Source organism: Elgaria multicarinata, chromosome 4, assembly GCF_023053635.1.
Source record: "Elgaria multicarinata webbii isolate HBS135686 ecotype San Diego chromosome 4, rElgMul1.1.pri, whole genome shotgun sequence".
In the NCBI taxonomy this organism is placed as follows: domain Eukaryota; kingdom Metazoa; phylum Chordata; class Lepidosauria; order Squamata; family Anguidae; genus Elgaria; species Elgaria multicarinata.
This window is the reverse complement of record NC_086174.1, coordinates 59,908,042-59,931,017: the sequence shown is the minus strand read 5'-3', so window position 1 is coordinate 59,931,017 and position 22,976 is coordinate 59,908,042. Positions and strand designations below refer to the sequence as shown.

The following is a 22,976-nucleotide window of genomic DNA, read 5'->3' as shown; positions in this document are numbered from 1 at the left end:
AGCAATCATTGTAGAAGAGGCATTTTGTCCTCTGAGGCGTGTGTCAGGGGCGGGGTGGGTGGGAGATGCCTCTTTAAAGATAGTGCTTGTTATGAGCAGTTTTTGAATTAATATAAACCAATTAATTGGTTTGATTAATTGAATAAAAACTTTTAATTGATTTAAAAGGTGCTGCCAATTAAGGCAACACCTTTTGATTTAAAAGGTGCTACCTTACTAATTGGCAGCACCTTTTTAATCAATTAAAAGTTTTTATTCAATCAAATGAATTAATTGGGTATGCAGCCCTGTTATTAAGTACTCATTATTCATTTGTTGTGCAGGATCCAGATATCTTTCCTGATTAAAGTGCTTCTATTGCAGGGAAATCACATCCTTCTAGTACTTGAACAGTTTGTTGCTGCCAAAAATGCAATTTGATTCAAATAGCCTGGAAAGGCAATAAACATCTATACTTCTAGCCATAGATTCCTATATGCTCATGGTGTCCCCTGCTAATTCTTTTTTAAGGGAAGGGGCTGTCACTCTGTTTGGCACCCTATCATTATACCAGCTTTCTTCCCAGGTCAGATCCTTGTTCCCTTTTTTCTCACTCAATCCTGTTGTTCCATTCAATTCCCTCTTACGTCCTGCTGTTTTACTGCCATTTTGACACAGAATCATGTCATTCCATTGATTTTCTTTGAGTTTAAAACGCTGAATGCATCCCAGTAGCCATATAAATGAAATGATCCCCCCCCGCCCCCACTGGTGGTGATGGTGGGAAATGTAAATGTAATATTGGCGATACCAATATAATGCAGCATCAACCCAAGGGAATGTTTGTGCTGGGGCTCCTCCTGATGTGTTCTAAATACCATCACAATGTGTGGGATTGTCATGCTACATGTAAATAATGCATTCTTACCATTTGGAAAGGCCATGATGATTTCTCTGGCCATTTAGGAAAGGCCTTGAGTGCCATTTTTCTTGGGAGGAAGTGGGCTACAAATCAAATATGTAAATAAATTTAAAAGGAATCATCCTCTGGCCATTGGACTAAGCATATTATCACAATCTGGAAGAAAGAGAGTTTGGGAGGACCTCCAGATGGAGGCCTCCTAGCACTACCAATCAAAATACATTGTGCTGCTATTCTGTATTTGCCTGGTTAATAGATATTATGAGCTAAGAAATAAAAAAGCCAGAAACAGTGGTAAGACACAGAGGGCAGCGCTGTAGGGAAGAAATCTTTTTCCTGTGGAAAATTTTCAGTTTCATAAGTTCATTAATAACAATTAATAGATGCTGACTGCAAATACAATATTAGGCAAGTTTAGCAGTATCAAAGCTGTAAGCAATGTTTTCAGCTGATTATCCTTAGCAAGAAATGTGAGAGGATACATATATGTCGTTGAAATACATTTATGTCTCAGTGTGATATGGAACTAATTAGTGACAGCAGAACTGAAGATACCTCAACAACCATAGTGGGAGGGAGTTGAACTCTTGTTGAAATAGATGAGTGGTTGTCAGCATATCATGAACAGATCTTTGAGTTGCTAAAATTAATTAGCACAGCCTTCCCCAACCTGGTGCCCTCCAGATGTGTTGGACTACAATTTCTAGTATCCCTAGCCAGCCATGCTGACTAGGGGATTGTGGGAGTTGCAGTCCAACATATCTGGAAGGCACTAGGTTGGGGAAAGCTATATTAGTGTGTCAACAGTTTTCAGTACCTTTTTATCCCCATACATTTATACAAGGTAAGGCAAGTATATGCTATTGTCATTAATTTCTTAGCAGCATTCCAGTAAAAAAATTCTACATAAAGGGTACTTTAATTTCCCCCTCTAATATTTTAGGTCAAATACTTGTGGTGGACAAAAAATAACCTTATTTACTAAATACAAGTAAACTAAATATGCTAAATTAGTTCCTGCTCTAGTAGTTTTTTGGTACAAACTAAAAAATTTCTGATGCAAATGACCCTAATTTGATTGGGAAATTTTCCAATATTGTTTCCCCTGAAAACCCACATCACTCTTAGGTTACAAGTGCTTCCAGATTAGGCTTTTATTCTACCATTGCTCTCCCTCTTTCACAGAATTCTATGGGGGTCTGGAAAACCATCTTCAATTTCTAGTCCTCCTGTTTTCCTCCTGCTGTTTCTGCCATTTTTCTTATGGGGGGCGGGAATCTGTTACAAAGGAAAAGATGAAGGGTACTTCCAGATGATGGGTCCGTAGTACTATAAAAGAGAAGGCATTGTGCAGCTGTTCTGTCTTTCCTTTCTTAAGAGATTATCTGGGGTAAAAGGAAAGAAGGAAAACGCAGTAGGAAAACGTAGAAGGGTTATGAATAATTCTGGGCAAAGGGGGCTGCAGTGGGAAAACATGGGTTATAAGTAGACATCATAGTAGAAGCCGTCCCAGTAACTTTCCATGTTTTCCTACAACTTCATCCACCTTTTTTCACCATTAAGCGTGCAATGCCATTCAGGTTTAGGAAGGGAAAAGCCCTTGGAGTTGTAGGGGTTTTTTTGCCTAAACATGCATAGAGTTGTGTCCTAAGACAGAGAGAAAGGCTGAGTTGGGACAACACACTAATCAACTATGGGGGGTGGTAATAGGAACAGACTGGGAAACAACCATTGATTAGCGTGTCATCTGAACTCAGCCAGAGGAATAGCTGCACATCTTCTAACTGCTAGCGCTAGAAGCCCTTCATCTGGAAGTACCCACTGACTGAGTTCAGAGGACACGCTAATCAACTGTTGTTTCCCATTCTGTTCCTATTTCCCTCCCACTCTCCCCAGTGGATTAGCATGTCCAAACTCAACCACTGTGTAGTTTTTTCATAGACGTCGCCCCCCACCCTCACTTCACATGTCTTTTGTCCAATTTCCCCCTCAGGTTTTAGAAACAAAGCAAATCCTGTTTGCCAGAACGAGAAAGTGTGTCTGTGTGAATGTACAAATCACGAGCACTGATTCCGGGCTCAAACTGCCTTAAATAGCAGCTTTAAAATCATATCTCCAAAGAGGAAAGGGACGGTCCCGCTAGGCCTGGCAGCGGCAGAGCTGGAAACGGAGAGAGCAGAGAATCCGGCGAGCAGACCCGGGCGGCTTTTCCCCCTGCCCTCCCATGAAGAGGAGCGCGGCTGGCGGAAGCGAAGCTGGCTCCCTCTAGGGCTGGCACTTTCTCGGCGACCACACGGACGGGCTCCTGAAGGCTCCCAGCATGGCCAAGCACGTTTTCCTCACGGGACCACCAGGTAACCCCCCCCCCCCGCTCCCATCATTCGACACGCCGCTCGGCGTGAAGGGGAGGAGGAGGAGAGCCAGAGGCCTTGTACGTGCACAGCCGGTGGAGTCAAGCGCCTCCGGGAGGGAAGAGGAAGGAGGCGGAGGCAGGGCCCGGCGAGAAGGAGGCCTCCTCACGTCGCCGGGCCGCCCTTCAGCCGATGAAGGAAGCGGGCTAGCCCTACCTCGGGCGCCCAGGAGAGTGAAGTCTCGCCAGAATGGGTCGGACACGGCCCTTCTGAGAGAAGAGGCCCCTCATTGCATCCGACCCGCAGCGTCGCTTGACCAACAAGACTCGCCGTCCCTGCGCCTCCCTCGTTTCCCTCACAGTCCAGTGTCTGTTTTCTGGGGACTAAAGCCTGTTAAACGTGATGGGGGTTCCTTCCGAGTAAACATAGTTAAGAGCGGCTTCCCAGTTCTGTGCAATCACCATTCCCGTCGCCAGTATTTCGAGTTGTTTTACTGGCTGCGATCCACAAACCTTTAACTTTTGTAAACCGCCCAGAGAGCTTCGGCTATGGGGCAGTATATAAACGTAATAAAATAAATAAACGTTTGAAAACCCTAGAAAGTTTTATAGATAAAGTTAAAATCCAACGTAAGGCCTTCTTTGAGTAGATCATTGAGATAAAAAGGATTTAAATTAGTTACGAAATTTAAGCCCCATTCATTTCAGTGGGATTACTTAAAATAGGATTTACCTGGGATTTTACCCACGGAATTAGGCTGCAATCGTATGCACACTTCCTCAGGAATAAGCCCCAAAGAACATGGCGTTTACTTCACAGTAAGTATGTATAGGATTGGGATGGAAAGCTGCTACCCCAAAACATACTTGCATTGCATGATAATTTATTATACCAGGTTAAGTTATTTTTCTCTCATGGCTCCTGCTACCTTTTTTGGATCCTTTGCAGATTTTAAAACATTATTTTTACTTCATTTAAACTGCAAGGGTCCATTGTTCCCCTTAACATTTAGTTGGTGTGACTTAATTTTAAAAAAATGATTTAGTATGTCAAATGTAAATAATGTACAATTATGGGACAATTATCATTGCCCTCCCATTTTATTGGAATAAATTGGATTCCTGAGAGTTTGAATTATGAGCCAAAGAAACAGTCATTTATCAGTGGATGCTAATATGATTATACAAGATGACAGGAGTAGAGCTTGGGGTGAGGTGGAGGTTATATTAATAAGCAAAATCCTTTTATTGTGTAGCTTTCTCTGTGAAGCAGAAATTGAGATGATGGACTTCATTTATCACGTCTGGGGAAGTCCTTAATAGAGAGGACCACAAAATACCTAAGCAGATGTTCTTGCATGTTTATAGGCTGTTCCTCTAATCTTTGGAAACTGATGCTTGGGAATGCATCCCAAAAATGATAGTGAATATCTATGTAATTACTCAGTAGATTACCTACCTGGAAGTTCCAAAGTGGAAACAACTCTCTTGTTTGCAGGATTGACCATTAACCCTCCAGTAAAACATATAGGAAATAATCCTTGGCCTAGTCATAGTGTGTACAAATATTTGCCAGGTGGATCAGGATCAACATGTTCTGTCTTCATGTTCCCATCCCATGTTTCTGGCATGATATGTTGGTTCTACATTATAATGTATGTGGAAAAATTCTTCTGTGCAAAATATCTGGTGCAGACTGCCACAGGAACACCACCTCCATTCCAATAACAAAGTGTGCTGCAGTTAGGAGAAAGGAGCCAAAAGAGTCCTAAAATATGTATACGTTTTATATAAAAATATGAGTGTATGCATATGTATTTATTTCATTGTGTATCAATGTTATTGAAAATGAGGCATAACAAAGGCTCTTTATGTTACAGGAATTGGAAAAACAACACTGATCCAGAAAGCTGCTGATGTTTTAAAATCATCTAGTCATCCTGTTGATGGATTTTACACAGAGGAAGTGAGAGAAGGTGGCCGGAGAATCGGGTTTGATATTGTCACTATGAGTGGAAGAAGAGGAATTTTGTCTAGAGTTGGGTACTGATCTTCAAAACATATGTCCTGACACCTGATTTGCAAAGCCCTTTGTGGAATGCATAAATGCCCCTTTGAGGCCACTGTATTTTACGTTCAAAGATAGCCAGAGTCAGATGAAGAGCTGCAACGGGGAATGAGAGTTTGAAGTCACCATGTGGTGACCATTAGTGTGAATGCACTGACATATTCTGCCATGTGGTGAGAAAATGATTTTTAACTGGGCAAGATAACAGAGTATGCAATAAATGAGAGGCAGAGTTTATCATTGTTCGCCTAATGATGTTCAGTGGAAATGGTGAAGAAATCAACACTGTGTTCCTAATTAAAAAGTAGACACCTTTTCCCGGCTCTTTTCTCATATTTGATTATGATATTATGCATACAGCCCAGCCAGAATTGGGATACTAGCAGCCACTTGGAGCATCTAAGAAAGGTGAAGGAACATTAGAAAATGCTGGGAAGAGGAAGGGATATGGGAAGCCAATTTGATAATTTTGATATGCCTCACATGGCTTGAGGTTAAGGAACAGGGTTTTTGAACGTTCATTAATTGTTTCTGTTGTTTGCAATGTTTAATTTTTGATACTGTCTATCTTTATTTAGCTCTGGTCCTTCAACAGCAAGGCATGAATATCGTGTTGGCCAGTATGTAGTAGACCTAGCTTCATTTGAACAGCTGGCTCTTCCTTTGTTGAGAAATGTAAGTCTGCAGCTTCTGGAAAACTGCATTGCTTTTGGTGAATAGAATGTGATGGCAAGTTCTTAGTGAAATGAAAATGCTGTATGTGTTCATACATGTAAAAAGTGGTGGTCTTTTCACCACAGTATGATTGTGCTTCATTCTTTTGTTAGTGTAGTCTAGTATCTTGGAAGATCTTGAATCCAGCCTTCAAGGACATTATGTCACTGTGGAGAAATCTTGTTACTGTGCTTAGCGGGCTCAAGAAGCCAATCTTATAAATGGAAATACCTACTTCTGTGTTTTCCTGATTGCATGGATGCTGCCTTCTTTATTAATCTGGCAATAAAGTTGTAGCCATACCCCGTTTTTCAACCAAAATGGCTGATAAAGCACTTATAATAATACAAATCCATCACTAAGATAAAATATAAGGAATGAATGGGTATAGGTATGGCAATATTTTCTAGCTCTTGACAGCTGAAGACATAGTTCAGGCTCTAGATCAGCCTTTATCAAACTTGGGACCCCATATGTTGTTGGACTACAACTCTCATAATCTCTTGCTAATGCCCATGAACATAATTGTAATCCCAACATCTTCTGGGGTTCCTAGGTTGAGAGGGGCTGCTCTAGACTATTCCTTCCAGACCAACGGTGGGCAACTTTTGGTCTTCCAGATGTTGTTCTGCAACTTTCATCAGTCCTCACTGTTGGTTGTGTTGGCTAGGGCTGATGGGAGTTGTAGGCAAAAACATCTGTAAGGCTACAAGTTGCCCACCCCTGCTCCAGACGAAGGGGAAGAAGGGAGCTGCAGATTGACTCTCAGGGTTACTGAGAGTAAAGAGGCTCTTTTGCTGATCAAAGTCTCGTTTGATCCACAACATACCATCCAAAGTATCTAGCTCCTCCACTGTCCTTAAAATGACCCACTTGTGTTGTTACTCTTCTTTGTGTGAAAGCAGGAAGTACTACATTATTGTTGAAAACAATATTTTTTTATAATCAGTGACTTGCCTTAAGATGCCTCACAGGACTATTGGGAAGCTAAGGTAGAGAGTAGAGTACAATTGTAACAACTATATGTATTTACATGGGTGATTGTGTGACTGCTCTCATGCAGCATTATTTAGGTTTTGGATAAGTATAATTCAAAATTATAGCAGCCATAGGATTACTAAATGAGTTACAAAGCACTTTGTGCCCAGAAAAATGCTCCAGAAATAATGATGATAAATTGAATTCTCTATGATATTTACTGTTCAAATGAAACTTATCCAGGCACAAAGCATTTAATATGAACAAACCTCCATTTAGACAATATTTTACTAATGTATTTCTTGTAGTTTTCCTTTGCTCATAAAAATTATCATGGGGTATTTAGCAACAGTGTAATAAGTGGCTTGGACAGTGGGATAAAACCTGGAGGGTGAAATAATACCAATTTAGCTAGCTTCTGTCAACAATTATTTCAATAGGTGGAATACTATGTATAGACATGGGTGGGAGGTGGATGGGGTGGGTGGGAGGTGGGTGGGGAGGGAAACCAGAATGTAAACATTTATTGTAACCTGCCCAGATAACAGGAAGCTCGTAGTCTTGGCTTTATATTTGACTCCTCGCTCTCCTTTATTCCTCATATTGAGGCAGTAGCTAAATCCTGTTGTTTTTTCCTGTATAATATTGCCGGGATTCAATCATTTTTGTCTGTCTCTTCTGCCAAGACTCTTGTCCATGCATTGGTTATTTCTCGGTTGGACTACTGCAACCTTCTTCTCACTGGCCTTCCTTCTTCTCACATCAGTTCGTTGGTTTCTGTTCACCACTCTGCTGCTAAGATCATCTTCTTGGCTCGCTGCTCTGATCGTGTTACTCCACTTCCGAAATCTCTTCATTGGCTTCCAATTCACCTCAGAATCCAATATAAACTTCTCCTGTTGACCTACAAAGCTTTTCACAGTCTAGCTCCTTCCTAACTTTCCTCTCTCATCTCACACTATTGCCCCGCTCGTGCTCTTCACTCCTGATGCCATGTTTCTTACCTGCCCAAGGGTCTCTACTTCCCTTGCTCGGCTTCATGCATTTTCTTCCGCTGCCTCTTACGCCAGGAACGCTCTTCCAGAACATTTGCGAACTACAAGTTAAATCGCAGTTTTTAAAGCTCAGCTAAAAACTTTTTTTTCTAAAGCTTTTAAAACTTGATTTTGATCTTTTATAGTGTTAGTTTTACTCTACCCTGTGCCTGTTTGGTGCATTCTCTTCCCCTTCTTACTGTTTTATTATGATTCTATTAGAATGTAAGCCTATGCGGCAGGGTTTTACTATTTTATTGTTTTACTCTGTACAGTACCATGTACACTGATGGTGCTATATAAATAAATAAATAAATAATAACTATTATTGGGTGCATATGAATATTGTTAATAACTAAAACATAAAAATACACAAGAACATAAAGCTACAAGGAAGTATTGGAAATAATAATAATAATAATAATAATAATAATAATAATAATAAATTTCTTATCTGCCTCTCCCTTTGGATCGAGGCAGGGAACAACAATACAATATAAACCAAATACATAAAATTAATGAAAAGAGCATATAAAACATTGATAGCCTTAGCAAAGCATGAGAGGGCTTATATGGAGAGAGGTGTTTTGAGGAGGGGGGTATACCAGGCCTGTGTAAGATTGGAATTCTGAGTACCCTTACTTGGGCCTACATTTAATTGAATTCAGCTGAAATGCCTTCTGAGTGAAAATGACCAGTATCATGAATTACACCCAGAAGTGAAAAGGATGCCAGTGCAGTTCATCATTTTTTGTTATTGTGTAGCTAGGGCGGGGGCATAGGGGGACACTGCAGACTGCAGAGCCAGTCATTAAAGCCAACTTATTTTCCTCTTGGTTTTTTTTTTAGTAAGGGTTCAGAGGCACAGGGTAAATTGGTGTCTGAAAACAAGGGACAATTGCAGAGAGATAAGGAGCCAGTATACAAACTAGCACCCTGTGAGTGGGAGTTTTGAACATGCAATTTTGTCATTTTATAGGCCAGTTACTAACTTCCATTCTTTGAAAATGTGTGACAACTTTTCTTTTCCTCTTTTTTGAATTTGTCAAAGAAATCATTCTCTTGAAATTGATCCTTTCCCACTGTGTAGAATAATGACTTAATTCATATATAAATCTGCTAAACTTTCTTGCTGGGAGCTTTAATCAGGTATATACTTTCCTCATAGGCTGATCTTGGCAGCAGTGCCATGAAAAAGGTCTGCATAATTGACGAGATTGGTAAAATGGAGCTCTTCAGCCAGTTGTTTATTCAAGCTGTCCGTCAAATTCTGAGCGGATCCGGAATTGTGATACTTGGAACAATCCCAGTGGCTAAAGGAAAGCCCTTGGGGCTCGTGGAAGAAATCAGAAATAGGAAGGAGGTGAAGGTCTTCAGTGTAAGTACCTCAAAGACCCATTGAGGAAGTATTCATTTTTAGCATGACACAAAATCTGACACTGTTTTAGTGACTGCCTTGTACCGTTATTTAAGGTGCAGTCCTATACTTGTTTAGACAGAAAAGAAGTCCTGCAACTCCTAGCATGGCTAGCTAGGGAATGCTGGGAGCTGTAGGACTTTTTAAAGTCCAAACATGCATGCGATTGCACCCTCAGTTTTAGAAGAGTCTTCTGAAGGAAGAGGTTTACAGGTTGGAAGTGATCTTTCATCCATCTTTGTCACTGGGGCTGTAGGCTGCCTCGATGGCACAGAGTGCATTGCAACAAGCATAGGATGGTGTGCCAGCAACGACTTTACCCAGACTTCCTTATAGTATGATGTACCAGTTTTAATTTTGAACAGTATTTTATAATTTAAAATAAAGTTTAAAGTGTATGTTCTCCTTTTAAAGATGCTTATGAATATGGGTGCTTGGGATCTGGTTTGAGAAAAGCTTCCTTATGTAAACAGCTGTCGTAAAGGGAATTTCCTCATAAGCCGCCGGATGAGAGAAAGCGCAGCAAAGGAGAAAACAAGTTGGGAGAAGGAGGGTTATTATAGTATGGAAGAGTTTAGCAAACAGAATATTGGAACCTACAGCACATTCAATTGCAGGGTAGTGCTTGTTATTTAATATTACACAGCACCAGAAATCTTTGACTATCTTATGTACACTGTTGTTAGTAGTATTGGATATTGCCAACAAAAGGGATTCAATTCCAGAGTTGAGGCATAAGGCTAGGTCAGTTCAGCTGCCTCAAATCAAGGAAGTATAAAATAACGTAAGAAGTGCTATGCTGGATCAGACCAAGGGTCCATCTAGTCCAGCAGTCTGTTCGCACAGTGGCCAACCAGCCATCGGCCAGGGATGAACAAGCAGGACATGGTGCAACAGCACCCTCCTGCCCATGTTCCCCAGCAACTGGTGCACACAGGCTTAATGCTTCGAATACTGGAGATATCACATAACCATCAGGGCTAGCAGCCACTGATAGCCTTTGCCTCCAGGAATTTATCCTACCCCCTTTTAAAGCCATCCAGATTAGTGGCAATCACTACATCTTGTGGTAGTGAGTCCATTAATAGATCAATTCCTGCCCTCAGTGGCCATAGCAGTAGACTTAAGGGTTCACCATGACACAAGGTAGAAAGACAACCCAAAATCTCTGTAAAGTTAGGATGGGAGCTTGTCCCACATTTCTATGAAACATGGACATGTGTTATGGTATTATTGAACTGAAGCGTGTTCAGAGGAGGGCAAAGAGGATGATCAGGGGTCTGGGAACAAAGCCCTATGAGGAGAGACTGAAAGAACTGGGCATGTTTAGCCTGGAGAAGAAAAGATTGAGGGAGACATGATAACACTCTTGAAAGTGTTGAAATACTTGAAAGGTTGTCACACAGAGGAGGGCCAAAATCTCTTCTCGATCATCCCAAAGTGCAGGACATGGAATAATGGGCTCAAGTTACAGGAAGCCAGATTCCGGCTGGACATCAGGAAAAACTTCCTGACAGAGCAGTACGAAAATGGAACCAGTTACCAAGGGAGGTTGTGGGCTCTCCCACACTAGAGGCATTCAAGAGGCAGCTGGACAACCATCTGTCAGGGATGCTTTATATTTATTATTTATATTTATTTATTACATTTATATACCGCCCCATAGCCGAAGCTCTCTGGGCAGTTTACAAAAGTTAAAAACAGTAAACATTAAAAATATATACAAAATTTAAAAACCATCAGAAACATAAAAACAGTATAAAAACAACAGTATCCATTTAAAAACAACAGTTTTGGGGGCCATTAGAAAACAAACTTAGCATTGTTAAATGCTGTTAAATGCCTTGGAGAAGAGAAAACTCTTGACCTGGTGGATTCCTGCATTGATCTGTATTTTAATCTTATATCAATTTTTGCTGCGTGGTTTTATCCTGGTTGTGCTTTTTATACTGTGTTTTGTATTTGTGCTTTTAACCTGTTGGTTGTTTTATTATGGTTTGAATTTTTGTGAACCGCCCGGAGAACTTCGGCTATTGGGTGGTATAAAAATGTAATAAATAAAATTGAGCAGGGGGTTGGACTTGATGGCCTTATAGGACCCTTCCAACTCTACTATTCTATGATTCTATTCTATAAAATGGATGCATGCATTCTATTCTATAAAATGGATGCATGCATCCAGGTGTGCACTGGGGTCCCTGCCTATATCCAGGATAATGAATAATTTAATGCTAGCCCATTTAAAGGCCTCCAAATCCATTAGATATTGGGAGAGAAGACCCAAATGTTAATGAATCCAACACTTTACTATTGCTGGTTTTTCTTGCCATTGGAGCCAGAAAAAGCATTCAGATTCCTTGGAGTCAGCACCAGATTTTAGCAGCTCAAGCTTCTAGGCACATGAGACATCTTCAGCTCTGCTTTCCATTTTCCATCACGTTATTTTGTTGGTGCAAAACATTTCCATTCTTTTGTCTGCATAATAGCTCTATTTTATGTTTGTTTTGTGTCTAGCACCTGGTAACATGTCAAGTCCTCTTTATATTAAGCCTCATGAAACAACAAGTACCAGACACAAAATCAATACAGGCAAATGCCCAAGATGTTCTTGATTCATTCGTGTCAATTTATTTTGATGAAAGCTTCAAAGAATATAGATTTACAGCTCCATGTTTTTTCTATTTCATTTCCTTTTCTTTCCCAAACACACTAGAGATCCCATCTCCCGAGTGATATTCTGCAAGTTGATATTAGCCTGACAGTTGTTGATTCTTCTCTCCTCCCCCTGACCCCCCTTCCTGCTTCATCCCGGTTGTCCAATTTAATTCATGCATTCTTGGAATATTGGCCATAGTTCCCTTCAGTGTGCCTAAATGTCTTGCCTACAAATTGCTTTTGTCCTCTAGAAGGCATAGTATTGTTTATACAACCCTTTTTTCCTCTGGAAACATGACATACAAGTTGTACATTCACAATGTATGAATTTTGCATATCTTTGCTATTTTGGTGATATGCCAACAACCCACACTGCACCTGGCTACATAATTTTCCATGTGCAATAGCATATGCAGTCTATTTAACCTGTTCAGTGTAAAGCAGTTAAAGACAAATCAAGTAATCGAGGTGGATGCTATACAGCCAGAAGGAAAATTCTCCCAATATGAAGAATGTATAAAGGAATTCTTACAAAGAATTTATAAAGAAAAAACAGTGACTGAAAATTCACTAGTTCTTAGACTTTGTCCTTCTGAGCAGGGATATGTCAGTCCAAGCCTTTTCAGACAACTGCCTCCATTATCTAAGCCTTGCATGTTGACCACTGTTTCAATAGATGATGACTGCTACTAATCCAAACTCTTTTTGTGATGATATCTGTTCTTTTTTTTCTGATTCTAGATTACAAAGGAGAATAGAGACAGCATTTTGCAAGATGTTGTGGCAGCTGTGCAGAATTGCCTAAAATGAGATGCTTGTGTTAAACATACTATCTCATGTGTTCGTTACAGTCCAATGCAACTTCTATTGATCTCTTTGGCGTTTTATTGACTTTGAATATACAGATGTGGGTTGTGCTGTTTCACATTTGTTACTGGACACTGCTTTCCTAATCAGATTTATTCCATTTACAGATAAGAATATTGACTGTTTTACCAGACCATTTATCATATGACCCCAAAGTCAAGTTATTTCATTATTAGCTTTATCATACCAATTAGAGTCTGGATTCTGTACTGAATTTTACCTAACTCTAGATAACATGAGTGGCAAACTAGTTCTACACAGTACTGCATCAAAATTGGTGAAATTTGGATTAGATGTTTTCACTTTTAGCTTCTCCTTCTATTGCATTGTAGAAGGAGAAGCTTCTCTTAGTCTTAAGAGTTTTTCAAACAGTTAATCTCTCCTATACATCACTAACTGAAGCTCTACCTTGTTTGCTCATGGATAGATCAGGGATACTAGTAATGAAATATAGATAAATCAGTTTGAATTCCCTTTCAAGGTAAGTATGGTAGAAAAAGATGACCAGGGTTCTAGAAACAAAGGACACATAAATTGGCATAGAAAAGAAACAGTGAAGTTTATTTTTCAGATGTTGGGGATAGCTGTAGGGGATTCTGCCAGATTTTCCAATAGCCCTCTTTGTTCGTCATCGTCCCCCCATTTCGAAATTTCAGATATTTCCTATGTATATATTTCCATTAAGCTATATTGAAAGATATTTCTTGTATAAATCATTTCCCCCCAGCAACTCAGTTTGACATTTAATGGTGCAAGTTAACCAATCTGTTGAGTCCTCTAATGCTTAACAATATTTGTTTGTTTCCTTTAGCACCTATCTCAGCTAATAAAGAAACTATAAATTACTGTAACACAGTTTGCGTCCCACAAGACCTATGAATGGTGTTCAGGAGAAGTGTTTACCACTTAATCATTTTTGCATGTCATGAAAGTTAAATTCCCAGCCAGGTGCACATTTGTTTTCATATGCTGCATAGTGTTCCTTGGCTCCAGCAATGGTAAAAGCATGGAGCCCTTTTGTTTCTCCACTCTTCTGGTGTGTGAGGTGAAACAAAGATTAAATTAAAGCATTCCTCTCTTAAAGGAATGTTAGAAACTCAGTTTTTCCCCAAAGCCTTTTATTTGGATACTTAGGTTATAATTAGTCTACAGTGGCAAAAGTCCATGGGGCATATTTTTTCATAGAGCTACAGGGTCACCATGTTTTTGGGCCTGTGGGCATATTTGGAAATCCGAGTAACAGTTGTTGGCAAGGCTACAAAATGGCTGCTATGGGCCCTGTGTAGTCACAGAGGACAAGTAAGAAAATGAGCACATTGGGTCTGATCTCCAAATATTAAACCACCTGTTTGGCCCCACATCACACAACAAAATATGCAAATCACAACAAGAAACCAGTAATGCTTGCAGAAACACACACAACCTTCCCCAAAGGGCAAAGCACACTGCCATCATGCCAAAAAACAACTACACAAACACCCTACCCTCAAAAACAATATATCCACCTTGAACACCGTTTTCTTAGTGGAAAGGTAGGGTGCAAATCAAATAAATAAATATCCCCTCATAGACAAAATACACAACGCCAACTGTCCCGGTTAGACAAAGGTGCTATTACTGTCGTGTCCTGCTTGTGGATTTCTCGTAGAGATCTGGTTAGCTACTGTGTGTTCGAGATTAGTTTTTGGTCTCTCCAGTAGCATTCTTATAAAACAGCCATAGTTTGCTTCCTGCTATCATTCCCTGCCCTACAGTAGATTATCAGGCAGTAGCAGAATCCCTTTCCCCTTCTTTTTAAAGACAGATTTTTGTGGCTGGCTGGAAAGTAAAAGCACTGACCAGAGGGTTGCAGTGTATGGCTTGAGTCCCTTGAGAGACATTTCTTCCTATTGGCTCTGTAAGCTCCTTTCTGCTGGGTAGTTGTTCTATGCAGCACACTGATGGCATTTAAAGACATCAACATCCCAAGACAACGTGCTTATTTCTAACAGTAATGGAGTGAAGAACTACATTGTTAAGGTGAACCTAGTGATTATGGATAGGCTTAATAAGCAAGTTTCTCACTTCATTATTGTTTTGTGAGACCTTCTGCTGACAATAGGATATTATCTGGTCCCTGCCTTTGGGAAAGTTCAAGAGCACTGATATAGGAAACAGCCCTACACCAAAGATCCTGTATGACTGGTATCCAGTGTATATATGATGCATCTGCGGAGCTGCTGGTTATAGTTGCATTGCACCTGTGAATTTTAATTGGTATAGCAGGAAGAGAGTAATTTGTGGCTGGTCTTCTCTGGTCTTCTCTAAGCATAAGAATCAAGGCCATTCAATACATAAGTTTGTAGCAGTTCAAGCCAAACAGTATCCAGATGGTATGACATAAAGCTTGCATTATTCAACTTGTATTAGTCTGTTTTTATTTGCACTTATCAGTAAGACAGGATTGCTTTTGTAATGTTTAAACTTCTGCAAAGCGGATAAGACAAGATTTTCAGGAGGTGCAGAGGCAGAAAAATGCAAATAAAGTAGTGTTACTAAAAACAAGATGAGGGGAAAATGAAACTACTGGAAGGTATTTTAAAAATTCTAACATTGGGTTGGATCCACAGTTTGATTTTGCCAGTTAAAGCATCCCCAAGTGGAATTCTGTTCAGAATACTCTTTGCTGGAAAGGGGTGGGGGAGGCAATTTTCAAGTTTCTTTGCCCCAAGAGCCATCTCCCCCACTGTCTTGGACAACTGGGGCAACAATATATTTTTGGGGGAACAGGAGGTTGCAGGAGAGGGGGAGCAACAAAGTTTGTCTCCTCCCCTCTTCAGCCAATGGGAAAGCACTGCTGGATCAAAAGCTGTCTGCAGATGGAAGGAGCCATTTTGCCCTTGGGAAGCTTTTGTTGGATATTGAGAAATAAGAAACAAAGCAATTGGACACAATATTCGTTAGCTCTTCTGGTTTTGTGCCTGAATGTCATAGGTGGCCTGCTGCAAAAAAAGAAAAGAAATTGGCCAGGAATTACCATAAATCAACAGATACCTTATTGAATCATGCCCCTCTGCAATGAACTGACTGAATGGTCTTGCGTAAGGCAGTATCTCTGTCTGCCATCTATAAAATGGGAACAGTAGCCATCTAGATAGGAAGAGGATGTTTCTTTTGCTAACCTGAAAACTGGGGGAAACTGAAGGGAATATATGCGTGAGGAAAAAGTACTTACAATGTCATTTAATATCCTGGAAAGTTAATTGGTTTTATAATTGGGACTAATATTATAGTCTCAATCCTTTTGTTTCCTTTCCTCATTTCCTTTCCTACACCACACAATTTTACCTGTATTTGGAACTACCACCAGTTTTCTGCAGACGCACACATCTTCTACTGCATGTTTTTCCGTATTCTAAACCAACCTTTTCACCTCACCTTTTATACAGGTAACAGTCTTTATGAAGCTAAGTTTCTCCTGGCAGAACGCAAAAAAATAAAGTTGGAAGGTGGTCTCTGATTTGTAAAACAACAGAGAAGTTTGTTAAGTCCAGTCCTAGGTTTTTACGGTGAAAGGCACTTCTGCTTTTAATAAACAGACATCGAAAAATACATTTTAAAAGATCGTTGCAAGTTTTGTTGATTTCAGAAGAGCCTGATGCTTATGAGAAATTAAAAGCATGGAAATTAAGTTGAATGCAAATGTTGCTGGCAACAGACGGGAGGGCCGTAGCTTAGCGACACAGCACTTATTGTTGCATTTAGAGGATTCTAGGTTCAATGCCTGGCATCCAGTTAAAGCAGTGGTTCCCAAACTTTTTCAGGTAACTGCCCCCTTGGTTCCACAAACTCGTGCCCAGTGCCCCCTGCCCTACCCTATAAAAATCATTATTCAGAATAGCGGTTTTCAATGACCCACTAAGGAAGATTATTTATTTATTGCATTTCTATACTGCCCAATAGCTGAAGCTCTCTGGACGGTTTACAAAATTATAAAAATAACAATAAAAATTATAAATAACAATAAAAATTATAACGATAAAATTCAGAACAGTAACAATTAATTGAATATTCAAAATCCAATTGCATTTTTTTAGTTTATTCAATTAAACATAATTGATGAACTTGATCCAGTGATATCATCTTTTCAAAGTCTGACAGTCATTTAGCAAGAATATTAGATATCACATTTAGTAACGAGGGTAGAGTACCTCACTATTCTGTAAATTCTTAATGTGATGGATGGGCTTCTTAAACGCTTTTAAGACATGTGTGGATTCTTCCCCTATATGCCTTGGGACCAAACTGCCTTCTCCCATAAAAATGTCCCTGGGTTTTAAGACCTTCGGGAGAGGCGCTTCAAGGAAAAGAACACCTCAAGCGCCCCCCTGCCGCCCCCTTGCCTCTTAATGCCCCCCTATGCAATCCCACCGCCCCCAAGGGGGGAGTACCGCCCACTTTGGGAACCTCTGAGTTAAAGGCTCTCCAATAGCTGGCCTGGGAAAGACTTCTGCCTCAGGTAGATTGTTGGTCATAGACAAGGAAGCTTCCTAAGTGATCATGCCATATATACATGACTGAACAGGTGATATCTAGAGTGTTGGTATGGGGGAGAGAAACTTGTTCAGTTAACGTTTTAATAACACTACTAATTTCTCACTTTTGAAACTCCATGAATTAATTTTTTAAAAAATTATCACTTCTCTGAATTTTGCAATGTGGGTTCTCCAATCAAAACATGTGTACAGAAAAGGCATATATTAGGAAAAAGTGTGCATAAATATGAGTATATTGATGAAAATAGTGTTCAAAATGCATTAGAAAATATTTTATTTAATGTAATATACTTGAGAGCTAGTGTGGTGTAGTGGCTAGAGTGCTGGAGATCCGAGTTCTAGTCCCCACTCAGCCATGGAAGCTCACTGGGTGACTTTGGGCCAGTCACAGACACTCAGCCCAGCCTATCTCTCAGAGTCGTCATTGTGAGAATAAAATTGAGAGGAGGAGGATTATGTATGCTGCCTTGGGTTCCTTGGAGTAAAAAAAGGCAGTATATACATGTAATAAATAATATGTTTGTAGTATATTAGAAACATTGCTTGAAAAATGTGTTTATTAGACAAAATTGTGTACAAAAATGCATGTATTAGGAGAAAAGAAGCTCAAACTTTCCTCTTTGCCCAGGCATATGGCGGCACGTCCTAATTGCCCACATGTTTAGTTTTTAAATCGGTTTTTAATGTTTTATTTATTTATTTTATTTATTTATTTATTTATCATACTTATACCCCGCTCCTCAGCCAAAAAAGGCTCTCAGAGCGGCTTACACTTAGCAAAAAAGACAGTCCCTGCCCTCAGGCTTACAATCTAATAAAGACATGACACACAAGGAAAAGGAGTCAAGGAGGGAGGGAGGGAGGAGAGAGAAAGAGAGAGAGAGAGAGAGAGAGAGAGAGAGAGAGAGAGAGAATCCAGCAGGAGCAGGCCCCGATGTTACTTCTGCCTGCTCCTGTCCCCTCGGTCCTTCTTCTTCCCCACAGGGCTAAGATGGCAGTTTGCCCTGTGGGGGGGGGGAGGAGTCCAGCAGGAGCAGGCTCCGATGTTACTTCTGCCTGCTCCTGTCCCCTCGGTCCTTCTTCTTCCCCACAGGGCCAAGATGGCAGTTTGCCCTGTGGGGGGGGGGGAAGAGTCCAGCAGGAGCAGGCCCGATGTTACTTCTGCCTGCTCCTGTCCCCTCTGTCCTTCTTCTTCCCCACAGGGCCAAGATGGCAGTTTGCCCTGTGGGGGGGGGGAAGAGTCCAGCAGGAGCAGGCCCCGATGTTACTTCTGCCTGCTCCTGTCCCCTCGGTCCTTCTTCTTCCCCACAGGGCTAAGATGGCAGTTTGCCCTGTGGGGGGGGGGGAAGAGTCCAGCAGGAGCAGGCCCCGATGTTACTTCTGCCTGCTCCTGTCCCCTCAGTCCTTCTTCTTCCCCACAGGGCCAAGATGGCAGTTTGCCCTGGGTGGGGGGAAGAGTCCAGCAGGAGCAGGCCCCGATGTTACTTCTGCCTGCTCCTGTCCCCTCGGTCCTTCTTCTTCCCCACAGGGCTAAGATGGCAGTTTGCCCTGGGGGGGGGGGAAGAGTCCAGCAGGAGCAGGCCCCGATGTTACTTCTGCCTGCTCCTGTCCCCTCGGTGTTTTAGAGTTTTAAATTTTGTACACTTGTTTTTACCTCAATTTTAGAATTTCTGTAAACCGCCCAGAGAGCCCTGGCTATGGGAGCGGTATATAAGTTTAATAAATAAATAAATAATAAAAATGTATACAGATTTTTCATGTGTCTTAAAACCCTCAACTTTCAGGATGAAGCAAACAAATTTGGAAATATGAGAACCGGTGAGTAACAGAAATTGACAGATTCGTCCTTTGTACTAGAGAAAACCCTTTTTCTAATATATTGATGTTGCAATTGATAGAAACTGCACATCTCTAAAAGAGTGAAATAATGCCATGTAATTGCAGGAATAAAATGGGAAGTAGGTGACTATGATGAGACTAATTCTTTAGAGTTCATATGTATGTGAATTCTCATTCCCATCATACTACATAACGTTCTAGAAACTCCCAAATATGTTTCCCCCCCACCCCAATATAGATCTATGGCAAAAGGATAATATATAGATGAACCACACTTCTCTGTTACGATCTTCACTGAGCCTCTCTAAAGAATCAGGACCAGCAAAGTTGTGTTCATTTTTTCATCACTGGCTTCTGTTGCATAGAAGCAGCACATCTGTTTCTGTGTGGAGTGAGAGGGACAACTCAAGCTGTTACAACAACTGTTCACCACTTGAGGGAACACCTGCTGGGTGCAATTGATTGTCAAGTTTTTTCACCAGCACAAAGCACTGTGAAAGCATTTTGCACAAACAATCAATTTAAAATTGATCTGTCCAGCAATGGTAATGACTTGCCCACAGAATAGCAGTGTTTACATCACTAGCTTGGCAGCATTAGGAATAACAGGAGATGTCATGCCTAGAGCATAGGGCAAGCATTGATGCGCTGACTCTTTAGAATAGCTCTTAAAATATCTGCAATGTGTTCAGGGTGAGGGAGATGGAAAGATATGTATTACGTATGGTATTAGTCATGACTTTTCTCCAATCAACAGTTTAAAAACTGAAAGCAAAGTTGTGGTGTCTTGAGTTGCTTAACTTTAATAGTTATTTTAGAAAAGATGACCTTTGCAGAAAATCTACCTTATCTTCAACAAGTGCAGCAGGCAATGCAATTACTGAACCATCCATTTTTAATTTTTAAAAGTGCCTACATATGGACAACTATTGTGATCCAATGTAATCGACATGTTAGACTCGAAGAGAGGGCCAGTATCTCAGCTGCTCAAAATATTCAGAGACTAAATGGGATAATCTTCACTGGCTATAGGTATAATAACTGATTTCCCATGTGCTGAAGCGATCAGATTTCTTAATGGCAATGTGTAATGTTGGCTTTGTGTACTTTCAAGGAGACATCCAATTGTGCAAGTTGAGTGCACTGCATCTTGTGATCTCTCCGACTTTGTCACTTTAATTCATCAAAACTGAAGTTGAGCCACTGTATCCATTCGTATAGACACCTTGCTCATCTCATTTGCTAATTTTTTTTAAGCTGGTGACATCAGCGAGCTCACAATTTGATGAGTTGGCTACTTCAGAATCGTTTCTCAAAGTTCCAGCTCCCTTTTTGACACACTGGACCAAATGTATAGAAGAATGTATGTTGGCATCAGTGCAATTCCACAAATGTAGCATTGTTTTGGAAAAGAACAATGGTGAAACAGGAAAATTCACTCCATTGGCTTGGCTTGGGCCGATTGCCATTGGCTTTCTGGCTTAACCACCATGGTTAAAGCCATGGTTTAAGTTGTCTTCTGAACAGGGCCATAGACATCCTACCATCAGTGCTCATTCTTCAGCAGTATATGGCCATTAGATAAAAGTTGACACCCAAGTTTAGTTACTTTCCTCCCCATCCCTTTTATTATTTTGATTGGAAGCCACTGTTTCAAGTTCATTGGCAAAAAGGTGGTATATCGATGGCGGGGGGGGGCTGTGCATGCATTTCTGGGAGTAGGAAGAAAATATGTATGGCAAAAATGTAAAGATTAGTACTGGGACAGTGCGGAACAAAACAACATGACCTAGATGTAGCCTTAGCTTTAAAATCATAAACTCAATCCTGGTGTGCTTTTCGGTTTGTTTGTGACTTCTGCAAACAATGGACTCAAAAATCAACATGGGAAAGCTGCATATCTGGGATAAAAGACTTGAATCCATTCCAGGAAATGTAGAAGCCAACGCAATGCGAGTTCACACAAATAGTTTAAAATCATAGAGAATGTGACAGGTGTATCATTTTCTGCTTTGCCTCTATTAGAGAATTGCCTGACATAAGAAAATGATCCATGTAGCACTGTAAAACAGTTGTTCATGCGTTAGCTGCAATTATCATATGAAAGGCATAAAATGTTTTACTCATGAATATCTGTGCTCATCTCATAATGCAGCTGCCCTGTGATTAATCATGGAGAACTTGTTTGTAGAAGCTCTACGTTAGCTGGGACAACCCCCCTCACCACCACTCAATCCAATGCAGGATGAGAATTTTGGATTCCCACTGCAGATGTCTGAGATGATAATGATTTGGCAAGGCTGTGGTGAGTGAATGAATTATTCTTAGGAAAATAAGAAATGCACAGAGCAATCCCACCAGCCACCAAACTGGCACAACCAAAGTCCTGCTGGGATTGCATCAGAAGGAAGGGAAGAGCAGAATTTCCCTCCCTTCTGGTTTTGTTTTTAAAATTATTATTTGAATGATTTCCCTTCAGTTGCAACCAATGGGAGGAAACCAAGGCTGGCATACCTCCCCCACCATCCCAGGGGTGTGTGTGGGGACTGAGAGGGCTTTGGATAGAAGGTAGACTGGGAGGCATGTTGTGTGAGGACACAACATGCCTCCCAGTCCACCTTCTATTTGCGGGTACCAATCTCAGAGATGCAAAGGCAAAAGAAGTTTCCATGGGAACTAGACAAGGTCATACAGTTTTGGCTCTCTCCCACCAAGGGTGGACCTCTCTCTCTCTCTCTCTCTCTCTCTGTGCCCTTGGAGGAGGAGATCTGATCTAACTTATGACCCCTGGTACACGCACCCCTCCCCCGGCCCTGGGATTGCAACAAAACTAAAATGGCCATGTTGGCTGGGAATGGGAGTTGAAGGCCAACATATCTAGAAGGGCACCATGTTGGAGAAGGCTGAGCTACATGCATGCTTTAAAGAGCTTCCCATTGTCTTTTTCTTCCTCCAAAAGTGCCACACCACCATACATTTGCTATATAATACAGAACTTCGGATTTTTACTAATTTAAAAAAAAAGCAGCAGCACATCTCCATCTTAGCTTTCATAGCTGTGAAATTTTATCTGAAAATGTGCCAACAGTGCCTGATAAATACTCCAGTATTCAAGAGTCTAAACGTCTCTGCTTCAAACTGTGCCACCCTTATAATTTCTAGCTGTGTTCCCAACACCAAACAACTGATTTATCTAAAGTCAGTTTGAGCACAAGAGAGTTCCTGTAGAATTTGTATTGTTTTGGATGCAGTCTTGCTTATATTGTATGATTGTAATGGGGCTGATGACTGCAGAGAAGGGGCAGGGAACGTGTGACCCTTCAAGTGTTGAACTGCAGCTCCTGTTATTCCCCATCGGCTGGTGGGAGTTGCAGTCAAACAACACATGTCCCCAACCCCTTCTATAGACGTTCCACCAAAATTGTTGTTTGGGGGCCTGGGGAGCACTGCATTGAAAGACTCCTATGAGTGCTCCACTGTGCTATGGTTCCTGTTGTCCATGGCGAACATTTTACTACTTCACAGATGCCTAAGAGTGCTTCCAAAAGGACGGGTCCTTGCACTAACAATCAGAAGGCATCATGCAGTTTTTCTGTCTTTTGTGCCTTAACAGATTTT

At 40.9% G+C, this 22,976-nt stretch overlaps 1 protein-coding gene across 1 annotated transcript; it reads left to right on the top strand.

Moving 5' to 3' along the window:
• Positions 1-3,120: 3,120 nt before the first annotated feature.
• On the top strand, positions 3,121-13,835 carry NTPCR (nucleoside-triphosphatase, cancer-related). Its single transcript, XM_063125652.1, has 5 exons — positions 3,121-3,255; positions 5,132-5,294; positions 5,898-5,994; positions 9,214-9,423; positions 12,859-13,835. Exons 1-5 carry the CDS (start codon positions 3,222-3,224, stop codon positions 12,925-12,927), a joined length of 573 nt encoding a protein of 190 aa, XP_062981722.1. The 5' UTR covers positions 3,121-3,221; the 3' UTR covers positions 12,928-13,835.
• Positions 13,836-22,976: the final 9,141 nt, after the last annotated feature.